This window comes from Brachionichthys hirsutus, chromosome 1, assembly GCF_040956055.1.
Source record: "Brachionichthys hirsutus isolate HB-005 chromosome 1, CSIRO-AGI_Bhir_v1, whole genome shotgun sequence".
Classification (NCBI taxonomy): Eukaryota; Metazoa; Chordata; class Actinopteri; order Lophiiformes; family Brachionichthyidae; genus Brachionichthys; species Brachionichthys hirsutus.
This window is the reverse complement of record NC_090897.1, coordinates 1464203-1485011: the sequence shown is the minus strand read 5'-3', so window position 1 is coordinate 1485011 and position 20809 is coordinate 1464203. Positions and strand designations below refer to the sequence as shown.

General features: G+C 50.2%; 3 protein-coding genes across 3 annotated transcripts; 2 read left to right on the top strand and 1 right to left on the bottom strand.

The window, feature by feature from the left end:
* Window positions 1-1109: 1109 nt before the first annotated feature.
* ipo7 (importin 7) lies at window positions 1110-11745 on the top strand. The gene is made up of 25 exons (XM_068741895.1): window positions 1110-1393; window positions 2837-2918; window positions 5248-5401; window positions 5484-5642; window positions 5727-5883; window positions 6013-6102; window positions 6185-6279; window positions 6365-6449; window positions 6536-6670; window positions 6747-6846; window positions 6924-7000; window positions 7090-7206; window positions 7394-7483; window positions 7607-7772; window positions 7850-8010; window positions 8093-8221; window positions 8427-8493; window positions 8603-8728; window positions 8814-8911; window positions 8991-9086; window positions 9163-9383; window positions 9480-9688; window positions 9783-9989; window positions 10101-10217; window positions 10673-11745. Exons 1-25 carry the CDS (start codon window positions 1148-1150, stop codon window positions 10768-10770), a joined length of 3282 nt encoding a protein of 1093 aa, XP_068597996.1. The 5' UTR covers window positions 1110-1147; the 3' UTR covers window positions 10771-11745.
* Window positions 11746-13140: 1395 nt separating this feature from the next.
* sirt3 (sirtuin 3) lies at window positions 13141-15459 on the top strand. The gene is made up of 7 exons (XM_068755044.1): window positions 13141-13177; window positions 13464-13637; window positions 13707-13939; window positions 14174-14274; window positions 14361-14522; window positions 14680-14889; window positions 14989-15459. Exons 2-7 carry the CDS (start codon window positions 13591-13593, stop codon window positions 15010-15012), a joined length of 777 nt encoding a protein of 258 aa, XP_068611145.1. The 5' UTR covers window positions 13141-13177; window positions 13464-13590; the 3' UTR covers window positions 15013-15459.
* A 1527-nt stretch (window positions 15460-16986) lies between these two features.
* Window positions 16987-19881, bottom strand: drd4b (dopamine receptor D4b). Its single transcript, XM_068738394.1, has 4 exons — window positions 19636-19881; window positions 18597-18709; window positions 17925-18520; window positions 16987-17189 (listed from the first exon to the last, which is right to left on the bottom strand). The coding sequence occupies exons 1-4, from the start codon at window positions 19879-19881 to the stop codon at window positions 16987-16989; spliced, it is 1158 nt and encodes a 385-aa protein (XP_068594495.1).
* Between the last annotated feature and the right edge of the window lie 928 nt (window positions 19882-20809).

Genomic DNA, 20809 nt, shown 5'->3' with positions numbered 1-20809 from the left:
TTCTACCTGTCGCGGAAGCAGCCGGCGAAACACCAGCGAGGTGGCGACAGTCCGTCACGGTACGCAAAATGACCTCTAACCTTCACATCCGTCGCGGAACCATGTCTCATCCGCAACAGCGCCCCTCGAGGCCCGGTGACGTAATAACACCCAAAGCTTGATTTGTTTTTAACACTTCTTGTCAGTCATAGATTATACAATTTTATAGATTATCATAAAATGAGAAGAGCGATACGGAATGGGATAAGGAGGAGGTAAAGTTTGGAGTAGATATGGAATCTATGAATTTTTAAATACTTCTTCCCCATTCTAATAATGTAAGGTAAAAAACAAATTATGATGACAAGCCTAAACACAAATTGGTAGATGCACCAAACATTTATAATCTGTATAAGTGCAAGTAGGCGGTACATTTCCATCATCATATAGGTTATAAATTCTGGATTTTGTGAGTGTACCCAAATTTCTAAAACTTGGTCACTTTTTTGAAGAATACCAGCATATGGACCATCAGGGGTGTCACTACGTCTATTTTACTGGCGCATGTATCGATCGGCTCTTCCCCAGTGTAAGCTAAATTTTTAATGAGCTACTACTGTATATTTGACTATAGATTCATTTAGATTGATTTAAACAGGGAATTAACTATTTATTAGTTTTAAAATGTCATGGCAATGTGGATTTGCCCGGAATACAAGCTCTGAGTCAAAGGTCTTTGAGGTCTGATTGGTTATGGGGTTCCTCAATGAGGCTGCCCAGAGCCATTTATTTGATATTGATTTCTGCAAAGAAATTGCCCTTTTAGGGATCAATAAAGTTGTTGAATCTTATAAATTCCAATCAATTACAATAAATGTAATCAAGTACAATCGAGTACAATCAATTTCAACACAATATAGCGAATACACATTAGTCAACACGGGCTACACTGCCCCAGGGAAGCAGTAATTTCCTTGAATGTATAGTATAGAGCAATAAAAACATGACATCTTTTTCTTAGAAATGTTATGTATTAAATTAACAAAGAAATCAATGTTGAAAAGGCAACAATAGAAACACAATGAAAAAAGAGCGAACCAATTATTTATTTGTAGTTTTCACTCAGGTAATTAAACTTCAACTCCCATGGCTGTGCGGTCGCCGCCGGATGTTCGTGCAGCACAAATTTGGCGCTGTTCTATCCGGGTACTTCATTCACTGCTTCCTTTCGCGCCGGGTAACCGGAGAGCCGTGCGTCCATGTGCGCAGTGACTGGGAAGTGATAGACCGATTAGATCACGAAACCCGAGCCGTGAGCAGAGTTCTCATAATGGATCCCGAGACTTTGGTCGAGGCCCTTCGGGGGACGATGGACCCCAATTTGCGAGAGGCCGCAGAGAGGCAGCTGAACGAGGTAAAAGTTGGTCTTAGCCGATCGCGATGACGGAGGCTGTGGCGCGGGTCTGGGATCGGGCCTCGGCCGTCCCACAACATCAAAGATGGTGCGATCGTTTTTTTTGCGAGCGTTCCGCAGAAATAGCGGGGTGAGGTGTCCCACCCTCACCCGCACGCCCCGGGTGAAGCCCCGGGCACGCTTATCGATGCCCGTCGTTCCCGATCGATGACACACTGGCGTGCCAGGAACCAGCGTCAACGCTAGCTTCATCTCGAGCCAGCTGTGTGGCTAATGCTAAACGAGCTAACCCTTGGATTGTAAACCCCCGTCCATGCCGCCACGACAGTGCGCGAAATATAGCTGCGTTAAACGGATGCGTAACGAGAGACGCGTCGTGACACCGGGGCTCGTTGAGTAGCTCCGGTTAACGGCGGTACATTGATGTCCAGCCGCGGGGAGAGTTTCCGCTAGCTCCTCGGTTGAGCTGCCATTGCTCTGCTCACGTGTCACCGTGACGAACCCTGGAGTGATGACATTCTGATCTGAACAAGCTTTAAAAAAACAAAAACATTTTTTATTTTTTTGCCAGTCTTGGCGCACCCAGAGCGAGAATGTGGCAATAATTCACAGCGTCTTGGCCCAGAATCGTAACTTGTTTTGTTAGCAAAGTCCCCGCAGTAGCTCGATGTTAGCATGCCAGGTGTTTAAAGGGCAGCTCTCTGTCGGACCTTCAGGTATCTGTTAGCTTCTCTTCAGGGCTACGTCTGTGGATGCTACAGGAATTAAAGTTTAAACCGTTTCTATTTCCGATGGGAAATTACTTGCCTCCAAATGATGACTAAAAACCTGATTTTTGTATTGAAATGCTATCATTTAGCACCGCTATTCTTGTATGCATCATTCTCCACGTTGACATGAGTCCCACCTGGAGGAGAATTTGGGCATGGGTGATAGTTAGCAGAGATTTAAGGCCGCTTTTGTATTTTGTATTTAACCAGTTATTGAACATGTGTTGAGTAGTGTGTAGTCCAATCCTTTTTTCCCTTTTTATTACACCCACATAATGATCAATAGTGATGATAATCACTTGAGTTAATCAGGTCATGTTTGAAGAAAACATCTGGGAATGTGTGGATTGAGTTAATCTCTGAGCTCTTTGTGTTTAAATTGTGTTTTTGTTTATTTAACCAGATAAGATAATGAAGGCTAATTCTCATTTACAATAACGACCTGGACTTGGGATTCATGTTTTTGGTGGTGGGGGGATCCCGGAGAGACACGGGGAGAACACGCAAACAGGAAGGCCCCGAGTAGGATTTGAACCTGCGACCTTCTCGCTGTGAGGCGACAGCGCTATCCACCGTGTTCATTCAAATCGCTCTGACGTCATCAAAGAGATGCTAAAGCAGAGATTTTAAATGTTTCAATCACGCATTTCTGTTTTCGCTTGTGCTTCTCCAGGGTCACGCCCAGGTCAACTTTGTGTCCACTCTGCTGCGCATCACCATGTCCAATCAGCTGGATCTACCGGTCAGACAAGCAGGTGAGTTTAAACTGTTGGATGTGAAGCTTGACGGCCTCGGCGCCGTCTGAAACCCGTTCCGTATTTAAAGAGTGATCCCGGTCCAGTCTGCCGCTTTCATGGGCACGTCTTAAGACGGGGCTCCGAACACGAACTTCCTTCGACACGAAGCCGACTTGTATGCGAGCCGTTCTTGAGCCACGCTGCCGCTATAAATAAGATGATAGATCTTCAATGCTTTTAGTGTGTTTTACGATGACTGGCATCGCACAGATCTAATTCCACCGCCGGCGTTTGTCTGTCCGTCTGTCAGCGAGAGGAAACTAAAAGTTCTGGACGGATCGTGATAACGTTTTCAGGGAATGTTACCGGGAACAGATGACTACGTTTTGGTGATGACCCGGAAGAGATCCCGGATTCTGGATCAGTTTGAAATCTTTGTTCACACTGCAGTCAATGGAGCTTCACAATTTGTTCCTGGATATCTGTTGATTATTGACGGGTGTTTATGGAATTTGACAGTTATGTGTGTGTGGGGGGGGGGGGGGGGGGGATCTCTCTCACCACACAATTTCATCCGGCTCCGAGTCAGGAACAAATGTTACATTTTAACATTGAAAACTAATTTATGGATAAAAGAATCAGTTAAAAATCAACTCTGATTCACTTTGACTTTTCATGTTGGTGTATAAAGATACCAAGAACAATCTAGAACCTTCTGGTGCTGATCCGGATCACCATGTGGCCGGTGTAAATCCAGTTAGGAGGGGAACGAGCTGCTTGGGGGAGGTCTGAGCTCTCAGTGCTGTTCTAGTTTCCACTCCGATTGCATTGGTTTCCATTTCAGACTCTCTACCGGCTTGTAGTTCTGATTTAAGTGCATTAAAACCCTCCGTTAGAACCCGGTCGAGTTCCTTAAATCTTCCGGCTACTGTCGTGCCTTCCTGCCGTTCAGTTCGGCACTGTCAACAATATCAACTCTAGAATCACGTTTATGCTGTTTTCTTTATTAACATAATGAAATGTCACGAGAAATGACTGTTTACTCTGCAGGAGCGCAGAAGTAAACGGACGCCTTTATTTGCTGATGCGGAACAGAAGCGGCGACGCGATTCCACACCGGCGTGCGATTCTTCTATTGCGAGCCAGCGTTCCATGAACGAGGCGTCGGCGTGCGGCGCAGCCGCGTTATCGCCTAGCGTGACATTTTACATCTGCTTAAGCAGCACTTTATAAATAACGGAATGATCGATCTGAATTTAATCTATTTTTGCGTTGTTTTCTTCTATTGATTGCTGTTAGCTGATTGGTCGGCACAGATCCATCCCACCTGTCCTCCTCGCCGCTCTTTTCTACATTGCAACCCGTCTGACACCTTCAAGGGGGTTACACGGGCCAATAGCTGAAATAGAATTGTCACTTTATTACTTGGATAATGAGAAATGAACTACAAAACGTCCTAAAGCTGGCGCGTCTGGAATGATTTCAGGTGTTTCAAATTGGTAGTTTCGTGGTTTTAAGAGCCGCCGTGGACACGAGTTTAGCGTCTTTGACGTTGCGCTGCGAGGACGGCTGTAACAATCATTGCTCAAGAGACACGGACGGAACCTCTCTTTTGTAGCTCCAGGTCTTCATCACTGTTCCGAGGCTGCTGGTCGAACGGATTACTATTCCGGCCGTAGCAAAATGCCCGACTGTGTTCGGAGCAGAATGGAGGAGGAGCCGCTCCTCCGGGTTCAGGAGACGCTGTCAGAACAAAAGTGCATTTAAAGGCAGTGAGATTATTTCCCATCATGCTTCTGTCTGGCTTGACGTTGTCGGTCTTCCAGACGAAGCTCCTCGGTGCTTTTGAGTTCATTCTGGCTGTCGTCGTCGCTCCTTTCTCTGTGAACAGATTGATCGGTGTTGGTGGACACGGCGTGAGAACCGTCTATTTGGAGCGTTGCTGCAGGAAACAAAGACTAGCCGGGCTGGACGTGTGCATTAAAATGACACCGCCTTGTTCCCGTCCTGCCGGCGCTCTGCCCCGGCTCCAGGCGCGGCGCTGACTCTGACGCTTTCTTTATCGCTCTGATCTCTGCTGTCTGGTGATCGTCCGTCTCGTTACTGCTACAAATAGTAAAGGAACTGCTGAGAGAATCCTCGTTTGTGTTGTAAGAGTTTCTCGGAGGTGAGAATCATGTCGTGTAAACTCCTCCCTCTTCCTTTTTCATCACCTTCCCCATTGGCTAATCTTTCGCGTTTAAAAAAAAATAAACATGGGGCTGCGATTGGCCCAGGTGGTAGAGCTTCAGTCGACGTCTATTCGCTAGTAGCGGCGTGGTGACCCCCGTGTTTTCGCTCTGCCCAGGTGTGATCTACCTGAAGAACATGATAACTCAACACTGGAGCGACGGCGACGGTTCAGGCACAGAAATACCGATCAACAACATCCCCGACGAGGACCGGGAGTTCATTCGAGACAACATCGTGGAGGCGATCATCCACTCCCCCGAGCGCATCCGGTAAGCCAGCGGGCCGGGGCGGCGCCGGAGGGTCGCTCCGTCCTCGCCCCCGGTTTCTGACTGGATGTTTTGCCGTTCCCAGGGTCCAGCTGACGACGTGCATCCACCACATGATCAAGCACGACTACCCCGGCAAGTGGACGACCATCGTGGACAAGATCGGCTTCTACCTGCAGTCGGACAACAGCGCCGGCTGGCTGGGCATCCTGCTGTGCCTTTACCAGCTGGTTAAGAACTACGAGTAAGAGCGTCCGCGGTCTTCGTTCCGCGTCGCGTGCCGCCCGCTTCGGCCTGCACGACTCACCGAGGCCGATGTGTGAAACAGATACAAGAAGCCCGAGGAGCGCCAGCCTCTGGTGGCCGCCATGCACATCTTCATGCCCATGCTGAAGGAACGCTTCATCCAGCTGCTTCCCGACCACTCCAGCGACTCGGTCCTCATACAGAAGCAGATCTTCAAAATCCTCTACGCCCTGTTCCAGGTAACGGGGACGGGACCGCGGAGGGAGACTTCACCCAATCACACGCGTTCTTACGAGGGCTTCAGGACATTTGATCGCCTTCTACGCGCCATCTTGACTATGAATGTCTTGTTTTTCGTGTCCTCTCAGTACAACCTCCCCCTGGAACTGATCAACAGACAGAACCTGACCGAATGGATGGAGATCCTGAAGACGGTTGTGGACAGAGATGTGCCTCCGGTAAGACGGAGTCCGCTCACGGTCTCTTTTGGGTTTGGACGTGTGCGGTGACGTCCTGAGCGTTTCCCCTCGCCGTCTGCAGGAGACGATGCAGGTAGACGAAGACGAGCGACCCGAGCTGCCGTGGTGGAAGTGTAAGAAGTGGGCCCTTCACATCTTGGCCCGGCTGTTTGAGAGGCAAATATCCCATCGTTTTTGTTTTGTCAAGTTGCACAAACTGCCCAGCGATGACCCTCTCTTTGTGAAACGGTGCTTTTTGCAGATATGGAAGCCCAGGCAACACGACCAAAGAGTACACGGAGTTCGCAGAACTTTTCTTAAAGGAATACGCAGTCCCTGCCCAGCAGGTAAGGGATTCGGAAGGCTCCCGCGTGTCTCTGGGACTGCGGCTTGTCGCCGTAAGGACGCGTTCTTTTGTGCGTCTGCCTCCCAGGTGCTGCTGAAAGTCTTATACCAGTACAAGGAGAAGCAGTACGTGGCTCCCAGAGTCCTCCAGCAGACGCTCAACTACATCAACCAGGGCATCGCGCACGCCCTGACGTGGAGGAACCTCAAGCCACACATCCAGGTACGGAGCCCGACGCCTGTCCGCCCAGTGGAAGATGGGCGCCATCGACACACGCTCCCCTCCGTCTGGCTTTCAGGGCATCATCCAGGACGTGGTTTTCCCCCTCATGTGCTACACGGACAGCGACGAGGAGCTGTGGTCGGAGGATCCGTACGAGTACATCCGCATGAAGTTCGGTAAGCAGACGGGGTCGGCGCCCGCCGAGGGGAGCCCGCAGTAGGGTGCCGATGCCTGACCGCTTCCTCTCCTTCAGATGTGTTTGAGGACTTCATCTCTCCGACCACGGCGGCCCAGACGCTCCTCTTCACCGCCTGCAACAAGAGGAAAGAGGCACGTTGACGTTGTTGTTTGTCTTTGCCCCGCCCTCACAAGCCATCCATGTTTAATGGTTTTAATCCAGCGTGCTGCTCACCTTTTAGGTCCTCCAAAAGTCGATGGGCTTCTGCTACCAGATCCTCACTGAGCCGACCTCCGACCCCAGGAAAAAGGACGGCGCCCTCCATATGATAGGCTCATTGGCTGAGATCTTGCTGAAGGTAATAAGCCCCGCCCTCCACCGATTTAACGTCCGGCCTGCTGAGTGAGTCGTTAGCGTTAGCTCTGTGTTAGCACTCCGCAGAGGGCACTTTAACTACTTACCCCGGTTAAACTCTACAACGATCGTCCCGGTTTGTCCTTTTTGAAACTTGACGTTTCTTTTTTTTTTATGTTTCCTTTCCGAAGAAAAAGATTTACAAGGACCAGATGGAGTTCATGCTGCAGAATCACGTCTTCCCGCTGTTCCGCAGCGAACTGGGCTACATGAGAGCCAGGGTAAGCGGCCGTCGCGCTAGCTTGTTTCGCAGCGGCCCGTTTGAGTAACGGTGACCGCTGCGAGACGGAAGCGTGTCCCGAACCCGAAGCGGGGGCTCATCTGCGCCTCCCGTCGAACCGCAGGCCTGCTGGGTGCTGCATTACTTCTGCGAGGTGAAGTTCAAAAGCGACCAGAATCTGCAGACGGCCCTCGAGCTGACCCGCCTGTGTCTCATCAACGACAACGAGATGCCCGTGAAGGTGGAGGCGGCCATCGCCCTGCAGGTTCTCATCAGCAACCAGGAGAAAGGTGAGCTAGCCGCCGCCTCGCCGGCCGCCGGTGCGTTCCGCGTCTCCGTGCGCCTAAATCGACCCCCCGCCTCGTAGCCAAAGAATACATCACCCCCTTCATTCGGCCGGTGATGCAAGCGCTCCTGCACATCGTCCGGGAGACGGAGAACGACGACCTCACCAACGTCATTCAGAAGATGATCTGTGAATACAGCGAGGAGGTCACGCCCATTGCAGTGGAGATGACGCAGCACCTGGTGAGTGTTTTTTCACACCCCTCCCCCCCCCCCCGGTAAAGGGTAAGGACTCACGGCCGTCTCCCTGCGGGGTTTCGTTCAGGCCATGACGTTCAACCAGGTGATTCAGACGGGCCCCGACGAGGAGGGGGGCGATGACAAGGCCGTAACGGCCATGGGCATCCTGAACACCATCGACACGCTGCTGAGTGTGGTGGAGGACCACAAAGAGGTGAAGGCGTCGCGCGCGCACGCACACACACACCCCCACCCCCCCGGCCGATCGCTCGTCTCGTTGTGTGTGATTTAATCCGGAATAAGCGTTTGAACTTTAAACGGTGGATTTGTTTGGGTCATTTAAGATGTTCCTCCGCGGCAGAATGAGCCGTTTGTTTTACCGAGTCCTCGTGGCCCTTTATCCTATCGTCCCGCTGCAGATCACGCAGCAGCTGGAGGGTATTTGTCTCCAGGTGATCGGCACGGTGCTGCAGCAGCACGTTCTGGGTAAGCCCGGCCCGTCCGGCCGGTCCTCCTCCATTCCGCCTGCTTGTGCCGCGACTCGTAAACGGATGACGCGCCTCCCCCGACGCTCCGCCTTTCCTTCCTTTCCCAGAGTTCTACGAGGAGATCCTGTCCCTGGCTCACAGTCTGACCTGCCAGGAGGTGTCGCCACAGATGTGGCAGCTCCTCCCGCTTGTGTACGAAGTCTTCCAGCAGGACGGGTTCGACTACTTCACAGGTGTGTGCTTGGCTCGGACCTCTAGGCGGCGCCGCGGAGCGGCTAAAATCCGTTCAGCTGCGTGAGACGCGACTTTGTGTTTCAGACATGATGCCTCTGCTTCACAACTACGTCACGGTCGACACGGACACGCTGCTGTCCGACACCAAATACCTGGAGATCATCTACAGCATGTGCAAGAAGGTGAGGGGTCGTCGTGGCGCCATCAGATCTAGACGGCGTCGAGGCCGGGAGCTTCGGCTGACGATCTCGCCGTCCGCAGGTCCTGACGGGCGACCCGGGCGAGGACCCGGAGTGCCACGCGGTCAAGCTGCTCGAGGTGGTCGTCCTGCAGTGCAAAGGGCGCGGCATCGACCAGGTGAGAGCGTGAAGACGGCGCGCGGCGTTCGTGGCACCGCCGCTTCCCCGTTGAACACCAACCTGCCGGTTTCCAGGTCGTGCCGTTGTTCGTGACCGCCGCGCTGGAGCGTTTGACCCGTGAGGTGAAGACCAGCGAGCTGAGGACCATGTGCCTGCAGGTGGCCATCGCTGCCCTTTACTACAGCCCCCCCCTCCTCCTCAACACCCTGGAGAACCTACGCTTCCCCAACAACACCGAGCCAATCACGAACCACTTCATCAGCCAGTGGCTCAAAGACGTCGACTGTTTCCTCGGGTAAGAGTCTCTCGCACCGGCGTCTGAGCACGTTGAGCCTGGTCTCCAGCTTCACCCCGGCTTTGCCCCCCCCCCCCCCCCCCCCCCCCCGAACAGCCTCCACGACAGGAAGATGTGCATTCTGGGGCTCTGTGCCCTCATTGACCTCGAGCACAGACCCCAGGCTGTGAACCAGGTGGCGGGGCAACTCCTCCCAGCGGCGATCCTCCTCTTCAATGGGCTGAAGAGGGCGTACGCCTGCCGGGCGGAGCACGAGAACGACGAGGACGACGATGACGAAGGCGGGGAGGACGAGGACGATAACGGTAATGCGCGCGAGTGTGGGTGACGTGCTGTCGCCTTAGCAACTACTCATGGGGTATGCTGAAAGGTCTCGTTCCCCCCCTCCCCTCGACGTAGCCGAGCTCTGCAGCGACGAGGACGACATCGACGAGGAAGGCCAGGAGTATCTGGAGATGCTGGCGAAGCAAGCGGGAGAGGACGGCGACGACGACGACTGGGAGGAGGACGACGCCGAGGAGACGGCGCTCGAGGGTTACACTACAGCCGTAGACGACGAAGACAACTTGGTGGACGAATATCAGATCTTCAAAGCCATACTACAGAGTGAGACGGGCTACCGGTGGAGCGCCGGCGTCGATCCCGTGCTCCGTTGCAAATCAAAAAAGGGAAAAAGGTTCTTCTGTTGTCGCTCATCGGACTTTAAATCTGCTGCAGGTATCCAGAGCCGCGACCCAGCATGGTACCAGGCGCTAACGCAGGCCCTTGATGAAGACCAGGGCAAACACCTTCAGGACATCGGGACGCTTGCAGACCAGAGACGAGCAGCACACGGTGAGAACCGGCGGAGCCGCCACTCCGCTTTTCCATTTCAGCGCCGACGCGGCTCACCGGCTTGAAAATAAAGCGGCTTCTTTTTTTTTTTTTTTACGTGCTAATTTGTCTTTTGATGTTGCATTAAAAGATTCTTATGCGCTCCATCTGTACATTTACCATAGAATGAACTGGATTTTTCAGAGCCAATGGCGCGGCAGTCTGCTGCTCCCATTCTGCATCACCACAGCAAGAAATGTGTGGCGTTGGATCCAAATTCAGTTACATAAAAAAAAAAAACAGGAATTCTAAAGGGTGCTCGTGTTTCAGGACTTATGTCTGGAAAAAGTCTCAGACTTTTGTACGTTTTGTTCCTGATACTGGAAAGAAATGTTTAAAAGCCTTCTCCAAATGACAAGAAATAAAAAATATACCGTTGCTTTGCTTTCTTTTTTTTTTTTTTTTTTTTATTACAGAATCAAAGATGATTGAAAAACATGGTGGTTACAAATTCACAGCGCCGGTGGTGCCATCTACGTTCAACTTCGGCGGCACGGCTCCTGGAATGAATTGAGTCACCCATTCTTCTTTTTCTTACTGTGACTGATTGTAGTGAAGTGGAAAAAAAACAAAAAAAAAAGCTTGTGTTGTTCCCTTAAGTAGTGGTTCCAGAACTTGTTCTTCTCGCTCATTCTTCAAGCTATCAAATGGGAAATGGCAGAAGATGTGGGGGTCGGATTGGGGGGGGGGGGCGCAACCCAACAACTAGAGCACGATGCAGGAGGTGAAGCTCTGATCGACGTCGTCTTCTGGAGCCCGGCGTGGAGGGGACATCACAACGGCAACTCTTCTCCTTTTTCTTCCCTCTTAAATAAAAATGTTGGGGACTAGCGGTCGGGACGCTGTTAGAAATTGATGATGGGACTAAATATTTTCCTTATCACCGTTGTGGCCAACAGGTGGTGGTACGCTTGCACCTCCTGGTAGTGGTGAGATCCACGTGATTTCTGCATAAACCCTCATGTTTATGTACATACAAGCCAAGCCAAGGTTATTGGTTTTTGTTTTATTTTTATTTTTCCAACTAGCCTTGGGAAAAACAACCAGAGGCATTTGTATGGTGTTGACGGCTGTATTCATATGTAGCATATTGGATACTTCCTAGCACTGTATAATGCCTGATCTCTGTAAATTAATGACTAGCACTTTCATATTGTTCAGGTCTCCTAGCCTTCTGTATCAGACTGCAAATTTTTTTAAATTGAATACTATTTAAAAAAAATGATGAAACCGGCTGTTACTTTGCGAGCAACCTCTATGATGGCTGATCATCACGCCTCTGGGTGGAGCGGATCAGCGGAGAAAAAAAAAAGCGATCCTTGGTGTTCAATGTGGCTGCAGGACACGTGTTTCATGAGCACTGACGGTACAATTGAATACATCATTGATGCATGTACAATTGGACTTGTGAAGGTCTCGCAGCTTTTGGTTGGTGTATGGATGAACCATCTATATATACAACATATTAAAAAAAGAAAGAAAAAGCTAAGGGAAGTCATGAACTCTGTTTCCTTATACAGGCACATTTATTCCAGTTTAAGAATATTTGTATGTAATTTTTTTCAAGATGAATGTTCTCACAATGTAATATACTGTACTTGTACACACACCTGGTTGGAAGATGTGAACCTCCCTGCGGCAGCGCTAAAGAAATTCAAAGGACAAATCCTAACATTTTCCTTGTCGGATGAGCGGTACAGTACAGTGAATAAAATATAACTGCTACTGGGTTCTGTGCCCAAAACAACAGCATTGAAGTGTGTTAAAGTGCGTAAGCAAGACAGGATAGGGTCTAAATTTAAATTGTGACTTTTCTTATACCACTAATATATTTCAAAATGTTCATGTTTCGGGCTGCTTAAAAATCTACTGAAAGGAATTGTGTTGTCTCCACATTTCTACCAACAATTTGACACAAAAATAATCGGCTGATTTATTATACAGTATTGACGTTTATCAAATATATATGTTCCCCGTGCAGGCCTGGAAACATCGCTGCGCCAAATTTTTATTTTTATTTTTTTATTTTTAATGCCTTGCTTTAAACAGCTAACAAATTATTGTACCGGTGAAAGGATGAGAATTCTCACCGTGATATCACAACGTACAAACTGACCACACCAGAAGGGGGCAGTAGTGAAAACGAAGAATGTAAACAAATAAAAACCACAAAGAAGAAAAAGCTATCCGGCTACTATGGCTAGCTAGTATCATTCCTTTTGAATAAAGATGATTATATTTGTTGCCAGTATTTATAAACAACGGAAAACTAAATTACCGTATACCAAATCAAAGCTTTTGAGCAAACACTAGTTGTTTTTTTTATCACCAAATTAAACCGTATCGTAGATTCGGCCCTACTACGTATTTTATGGGCGGTACCCGTTTCCCTCATTGGCTGAGTTTGTTAAATATACCCGGTCCGTATTGTGATTGGTGAAACTGAGCGCAAACTTTCCAGGCTAAACCAATAAGAGGCAGAGTAGGGCGGGTCATGGCGTCACCGCAGTAGCACGAGGAAACGCTCTTCGAGCGCTTCGGTTAGCTTTGACAGGATGTTATAGAGCAAAACACATTTCTTCCCTTTCAATTTTAAGTTAAGTGAACGTGTCAACAGCAAATACGTCGCTACGTTCGTATGTAGGACTTTGCTTGCGTCGCCTGGAGTGAAAATTGTACTTTGAACAGCGTCATGGCTCGGATCGTGTGCTCTTATTCATCCATGTCGCCTGTCAGGCTCGGTTCGTGTGGTAGACCGTGTTGGAGATCGAGCACGTCGCTCTCCCCCAGCGGTGAGTCGAGTTGAAATGAGTCGGTGAGAAAATGTGTTTTCCAACCGGTAGTAAACAGCCCCCCCCCCCCCACCCCTCCATAGGTTCGGATCCCAGCAGGAGGTTGAGTCCAGCTCCAGACCTGTGCAGGTACTTCAGGAGAGGCAGATTAGTGTTCACCTGTTCCGTTTCGTCGGGGTTTGGAGTGAAATGATCTGTTTTGGGGACCCAGAATAATTAAATTAGCCTTTCTGCCCCAATAGCTTATTTTCGCAGCTTGAATTGTTTTTCCTGTAATTTTACATATTGTTATTATTAATTGACCAGAAGAAGCAGAAATGAAAACAGTTGGGAAAACGTGATAAAAAACAAAAAACTATTTAAATAAAATTGCTAATCATTAGTAATATTGATTTCAAATCGTTGTTAATCCCAGGCGGACGCCCTGCTGGAATGGGACTCGAGCGTTTTCCTGCCGTGGTAGCGGTGCTGCTAACGACCGGCAGACCCTGCAGGACGTCGCCCAGAACATCGCAGAGCGGCGCTATAAGAGGGTGGTGGTGATGGCTGGAGCTGGGATTAGCACTCCCAGCGGCATCCCGGATTTCAGGTAAAAAGGTCCGATGCACGCCCGTGACGCTTCGGCGGGTGCTTTCCTGACCTCGTTATTCCCTCGCAGGTCTCCGGGCAGCGGCCTGTATCACAACCTGCAGCGTTACGACCTGCCCTACGCCGAGGCCATCTTTGACATGGACTTTTTCCATCAAAACCCAAATCCCTTTTTCGCCCTGGCCAAGGAGCTGTACCCCGGAAAGTACCGACCCAATATGACTCACTACTTCGTCCGGCTGCTTCACAAGAAGAGTCAGCTCCTCAGGATGTACACGCAGAACATCGACGGCCTGGAAAGATGTGTGTGTGTGTGTGTGTGTGTGTGTGTGTGTGTTTGGATATCGACATTACCGTGCAAATAGTGTCAGGCAGGTGTGAAGAGATACTTTAAAAGAAGCATGCTTGTATTTATCAATTTGCAAAATGCAGTGAGTGAAGGGAGGAAACATTTGGGTGCGGCCGCCCTTTGCCTTCGGGAACGGGGTCGGTTCTGGGTCCACTCGGACCGTCATGCTTGTTCGTGTGTCTGTTAAGTGGCAGGGATTCCTCCCCAGATGTTGGTGGAGGCCCATGGGACATTTGCGACGGCCACCTGCACAGTCTGTTGGAGCAAATACGATGGCGAGAAGCTACGAGTGAGTTCGAACCCCCAACCTGATCCACGAGATTATTTATTCAGGTTATCGTCACTTAACGGCAACCCCATCTCTCGTCTCGTCAGCCAGATGTGATGAGTGGAAGAGTTCCAAAGTGTTCCACCTGTAAGGGCGTGGTCAAGCCTGACATTGTGTTTTTTGGGGAGGAGCTTCCACCTTACTTCTTGAAGTACCTGACAGACTTCCCACTGGCAGACCTTTTGATTGTCATGGGTACCTCGCTAGAGGTGAGTGTTCCGAGCTTCACGTTTTCACCACCTGAACCAGGTGGGAACGAGGGGGGGGTGTTAAAATGATTCAAAATGGTCAGCCACGACTCTTTGTCCGTGATTTAACATCAACATGGGTTTACAGAGCGGCTCCTTGTGACGCTTCGCCCTGCAGGTGGAGCCTTTCGCCAGCCTGGCAGATGCCGCGCGCGGCTCGGTGACCCGTCTGCTCATCAACCGGGACCTGGTCGGGCCGTTCGCCTGGCGGCGCCGGCCTCATGACGTCGTGCAGCTGGGAGACGTTGTCGACGGTGTGCGAGCTTTGGTCGATGCCCTCGGCTGGACGCGGGAGGTGGAGGCTCTGGTGGCGGCCGGCGCTGAGAAAGTAGGCGTGCGTTTATAACGGATTCATAACTAACTTATTAGACTAAACAGAAGCAGGTGTTCAGTTCACCTGCGTTGCTGTGGTTACATTCATCTGCAGGCCGCGGCAAAGACTGAAGAGTGACCGCTTCACCGCATCGAGATGGAGCGTTGTCCTTATTCACCGCCTTCGGGAACGGAAACGAAATCCGCCGGTAAAGAACCGGAAGCTCAAAGTGATTAAGAGGCGGGGCTTTCATTCAGGTGTTTTCCTTGGAATGGAAGCAAGGAAGGAAGGAAGGAAGGAAGGAATCTTGTGCTGCTGACTCACTAGAAAAATGAACTGTAACATTGATGTGTATTTTGTTCTTTGATCTCATTGCAAATCACTAGTGGAAGTGAAAGTTTTATAAATATATTTATAAGTATAAATATATATTTATTGGTCTGGTACTGAGCTGTATAATTATGTCAGCAATGTCCAATATTTTTTGCACCGTAATTTCGTGTTTTAGAAAGGCAGAATTAGAAAGCGCCCAAAGATGAAACCTCTATCAAGACGCTTCCCTGCAAATCTGTCTTCACAATAAAAAATGCGTGGTCACTCGCTGTTCTCCCTGTGGTACAACTTTTCTAAAACAAATCTGTAATGGAGCTCATCTTCGCAGGAGCCTGGTGTGCTGAGGTGCACTATGGGTAATGATCCGGATGACCAAAGGCTCATATCCTACATCTCAAAAAAAAAAAAATCTAAATCCATTCAGAGTTTATCGTCTCGCTGAAAGTTAAACAAAAGTCGAGATCTTTCCTGAAACAGTCGTGGCCAGCAGAGGGAGCCAGAGGGCAGCCTGTTGCATGACAGCTGTCTCTATTAGATGTTTTAGTGCAAGAAGGTATCTTAAACTAAAATGACACACTTTATTAGAACGGTTTCCAGGTAGATTTGGCACAGTAACCGAACATACATACTCCGTGTTGATTGGCTGAAGGGATGACATGACTCAAGTTCAAGCCGTCCTGGAGTCCAGAATCCTTTCAGAACATTTTCAATATAGATAATAAATGAGTAGATCCTAACATGCTTCACTTAAATTAAAATTACTGGAATTCAACAACAATCACGCATATTAGTTGGAAAATATCTCCAATTGTTTTGACTTAATTGGACTGAACATTTTGGAATGAGGTTACAAGTTAAGTTAGAGATTTATATTCTGTTAGAAAATGTGAAGATGCAAGATTTAATAGCATCTAATTCAGGGTGGTTCATAGCCGATCGCTTCATTTTGCTGTTGCTACACAAAATGCAGACTTTCAATGTGTGTAGCAAAAGTTACTCAATATAAAAAAACATGGAGGAGAAAATGTCACTGACATGAATTCTTTTTTAATGTATAAAAAATAGATAAATGTTTTTTCCATTCAAGAAAAGAAGAATCAGAGGAAATACCCAATAAAATAATAAGAATAATCCTTCATTTAATCCTGCTAAGGCATTATTCCTCTGAGAATGCATTACTACACAAAGACACTCATTTTATCAAGTGACTTATTACTTTCAAATGATTTATTTTCTGCCAAAAGCAGTTTTAAAGAACATTTCATTAAACTAAAAACTTGATTCTAAACTTTGGTTTCAGATTTTGCTTCCCTCAGAGCTAGGCTAATTGTTTACCGCTGCTAAAGCTATGCTAACCAGCTCTTTACAGTAGCCCTGTATTTAGAGTCGTATCAGTCGTCTTATCTTACGCACAGCAAGAAAGCTAAAGAGTATATTTCCAAGAATATCAAACTTTAAACAAATGAAACTGCAGCTTTCCTCTTCCTGCATCCCTGGGAGAGGTTTGCCCCGAGTTCACGCTTTCAGGCAAAGCAGGCGCTGGAAAAATCCCATCTTGATGTGAAGGTTTGAGAGACTGTCTGCTGTTTGCTGCAGGTTCTTGCCCTGATAGTGATCCCAGAGCATCCTGTTGGCGACACATCCAAGCATGGCGCTTCCCGGTGACACCGAGCCGATGAGGTGAAGCTTCAGACCTCCGGATCGAGAGCCGTGTGGTTCTGGTTCTGATCCACCCAGCCTGCTGGAGCTTCACAATTTTTTTCCGTGAAGAATCCGGCGTCAGCAGCATCTGCGGAAACACTTCTTGAAGAATTTCTTGAACTCTGCGTTGAAGATGGTGTAGATGATGGGGTTCAGGGCGCTGTTGACGTAGCCCAGCCAGGTGACGGTGCTGATCAGACTGGGGGGGATGTCGCACCTCAAGCACAAGGCCCGGGTCGTGTGGACCACGAAGAACGGAGTCCAGCAGAGCAGGAAGCAACCTGCACGGGAGAAGAGGGCGCTTTTATTTAATCTCCCTTTAACCTCGCAAAGAAATGTACGCGTTCCAGTGTCAAGAGATCCCAGGAAAGATAAAACAGCTGGAAATTGTTCCTTTACCGTTTATTATAATTCTGATTCCGAGGCCTCAGTGTGAAAACGAGATCCTCAATCTAAAAGCAGAGGCCCCTCCCTGCCTGAACGGCTTGATCGATGGGGACGAGGAATAAATCTGTGGCATCAGGTGTTGCATAATAATTGGATAGAGGGCTTTAAGCCTTCGTGGCGCCGCTCGTTGGCGGCGAGCTTTTATCCCGGCAGCCGGGCTGACCCGCGTGAACGTCATCAGCCTCGCGCTCACCTGAGCCGCGACACAAACACGAGACAAACGGATCAGCCAGCGTTTTGACCAGAAGCCCAATAAACTACGTCTTCCATTCAGGAGCTCCTCCCCTTTAAAGGTCTCATATTACACCCACAAGGTAACGCAGTTCCCAAACACTGATATGAAATATCTGTTTTAATCCGTCCCCTTTGAAGCAGCGGAGGGACCCTCGTCTGAACAAAGTCCTTCCTGCTCTGACTCAACCCGGAACCGGTACCGGAACCGGAACCGGAACCGGCCTCTGGTCTGGAGTCAGCCGGAAACGTTTAAAAACACTTCGCAGCTGCTGCTACGGTGACGTATGAGCCCCGGCGCCCTCTGATTGGAGGACAGGAAGCACATGACCACTCACCGACCACCACGGGCAGCACCCTCATGGCCTTCCTCTCCCTGTGGTTGATCTTGGCCCTCTTGTGCCTGCGGATCTGCTTGCTCAGCGTCAACGTGGGCACCGAGTTCTCTCTGTACTGCCGCGGGTACGGGATTTCCTGCTGCATCTCGTCGTCCGTGTCGTCCAGCCGGGATTGGGCCAAGTCCCTCTCGATGATCCGGGGCAAAGGCATGGGCAGAGGCCCGGGAATGGTGCCCGCCAGCGGGGGCAGGGCGACGGCGATGGCGGCGTGCTGCAGCTTCCTGCAGGCCTCGATGCTGCAGCGCAGCTTGACCTTACGAGCCTCCTCCCAGTGCCGCAGCCCGCGGAAAACGCCAAAGTAGAGCAGCACCATGATGGGGCACGGGATGAAGAAAGAGCACACGGAGGAGTAGACCACGTAGTTGTTGTCCTCCAGTTTGCACTCGCCGGGGTCGCGGTCGGGCACGTTGTTGATGCCGAAGATGACGGGCGAGGCAACGGCCAGGGCCAGCAGCCAGGTAGCCGACAGGACCACGAGCTGCCGGTGGTCCACATGGCTGCGGTTGTAACTGAGGGGAACGGTCACGGCAACGAACCTACACGAATGAATTCAGACACAGAAGTCACAAATAAACCCCGCCTCCCTCCCAACCGGGCGAAGGCACACGTTACCGGTCCACGCTGATGGCGCAGAGGTTGAAAATGGAGGCGGTGCACAGCATCACATCCATCGCCATCAGGCCGTCACACATCCCCGTGTTCAAGGACCAAACTCCACCCTGAAACTGCAGAGAGAAACTCCTTCGGTGCCCCTAATCTGAGCATTAATCCTGTAATCCTGTCGGGTTTTCACCGGCGCCGCTCGGAGGTGCATGGGGGGGGAAACGCTCCTCCATTTAAATTCTGACTTCTCCTCATGGCGTGACTTTTCTGATCCAGTAAGTGGTCACGAGAAGCGACGGGTTACCTGTCAGGACAAGGTAACGAGATCCCCGACTAATCCAAGATGACTTGAGAGGCAGCTTCAGCCACCGGGCGGCTTTTAAGGCTTCCATAAAGGATAAATGACCCTGAAACAGTGTTACGCCTCTTCCACGCATTGGTCATGAGGTCAAAGCCCCTCCCAGTGGAGGGTCCGAGCCTTATAGATGAATACAACTCACGGTTGTGTTAATCCAAGCACACCGTTTGTCATTCTAAACATAAACCGGGGGGGTGGAGCCCAATAAATACCAAAAACAACTTTAGAAACAAAGACAAAGCGAGTCTGAGGCTGCATCGATAAAGTTTATTCATCGGAGCTCATTCAAGTTTCGGTGCGCTGTACCTCCTGCGTAAATGGCACAGACGGCAGAGACGATTTGATCCTTTCTGCTGCTGGCCGGTTATTGCGGGTGACGTCATTGATACCGCATATCATTAATAATGGATTCTTTCAGCCAATCTAACCAGTCAGAAGCATTATGGAGTAAATTAAACCACATTTGGGCACGCCTTGCTTTTGTTGTCGTTTTGATTTCCTTTTTAGTTCTTTGTTGTAGTTTTTTTGTTTAACTCTAAACTCTCAGGCCTGAAAACCTATTCCGAGAAGGGAAAAGCCCCCCCCCCCCCTGCAGCTGAGCGTCACAGCAGACATTACCTGCAGCGCAGAGGAAGCCGGGGCCCCTGGGGGCCCCCGGGGGGCCCGGGTTGGTGCCGGACGGACTCTTACCTCTGCGTAAACGAAGAGCGGCAGGACCAGCACCGCCAGCAGCAGGTCCGCGAACGCCAGGCTGACTATGAAGTAGTTCGTGGTCGTTTTTAAAGCTTTCTCCAAATACACGCTGAGACACACGAGCACGTTTCCACCCGCGATGATCACGATCAGCAGAATCCCGAAGACGAGCGCGGGGAAGTTGTATCTCGTGCGCGCGGCCGCCGGCAGCGTGTCGTTGAAGTCAGTGGCGCCGCCCGACATGGTCGTGCGCCGTGCCCGATGGAGACCGACCCTCTCCGGCACAGTTTTCATCTATGAGCCGCAGTCCGGGACGAGGCGGAGCCGCGCAGGTGAACCGGAGGAGCGCGCTCACCTGGAGCGTTTTTTAATCTCCGCACCGTGCGCTCCGCTCCCCGAACGCGCCACGTTCCGCGCCCGTTTACGCACGTATAGCACGACGCGGATCACTTTCGCCGTCCTCTCAGGTCGACCCGAAAAGGCGTGCGTGAGGAGAATTGACGAATCAGAAGGCGCAGCTTTAATCCGTCTGCGCGCAAATCTACTTAGCGCTGCTGGCCACTTCACCGGCAGGACAGCGGGAAGCAGCCGGTTCAGTGTTTGCGTCTGTTTAATGATGCGGGAGCAGAGGCCCCCATCCATCTGGGGGGGTCACTCAGGTGAGAGGGAGGAGGAGGAAGAGGAGGAAGAGGAGCGTCTACAGACTTCAGCAACATTGAAATGAAATGTCTATTTTATTTTCAGACATTAGTGGGAGATGAGTTCATGCACGTGCACGTGACCCCGGCGTCTCATCTGAACGTGCAACAGCAAGAAGGTCACAGGTTCAAATCCGACTTGCGGCCTTTCTGTGAGGAGTTTCGCACTCCCCGTGTTTTCTGGGGGGAGAGGAGGAAGGCGGAGAACCCGGAGAGAACCCACTGCAGCCTCCGGGGAGAACATGATGCAAGGATTCGAACCTGTGACCTTCAGCGTTCTGCAGAGCTTCTCCTCTCACCTTGAGCTGCGATGGAGCTCCTGTTCGCATGTTTCCTCCACCCATAAATCAGCTGTAATGGCGTCGTTAGCATGCAAACACCGACCTCTGGGCGCCATTGATTTAGTCTGAGAGCTCCTTATAGGAGAAAGAAAGATTCGTGTGAGATGGAGCTGATTGGTGGGTGAAGGTTAA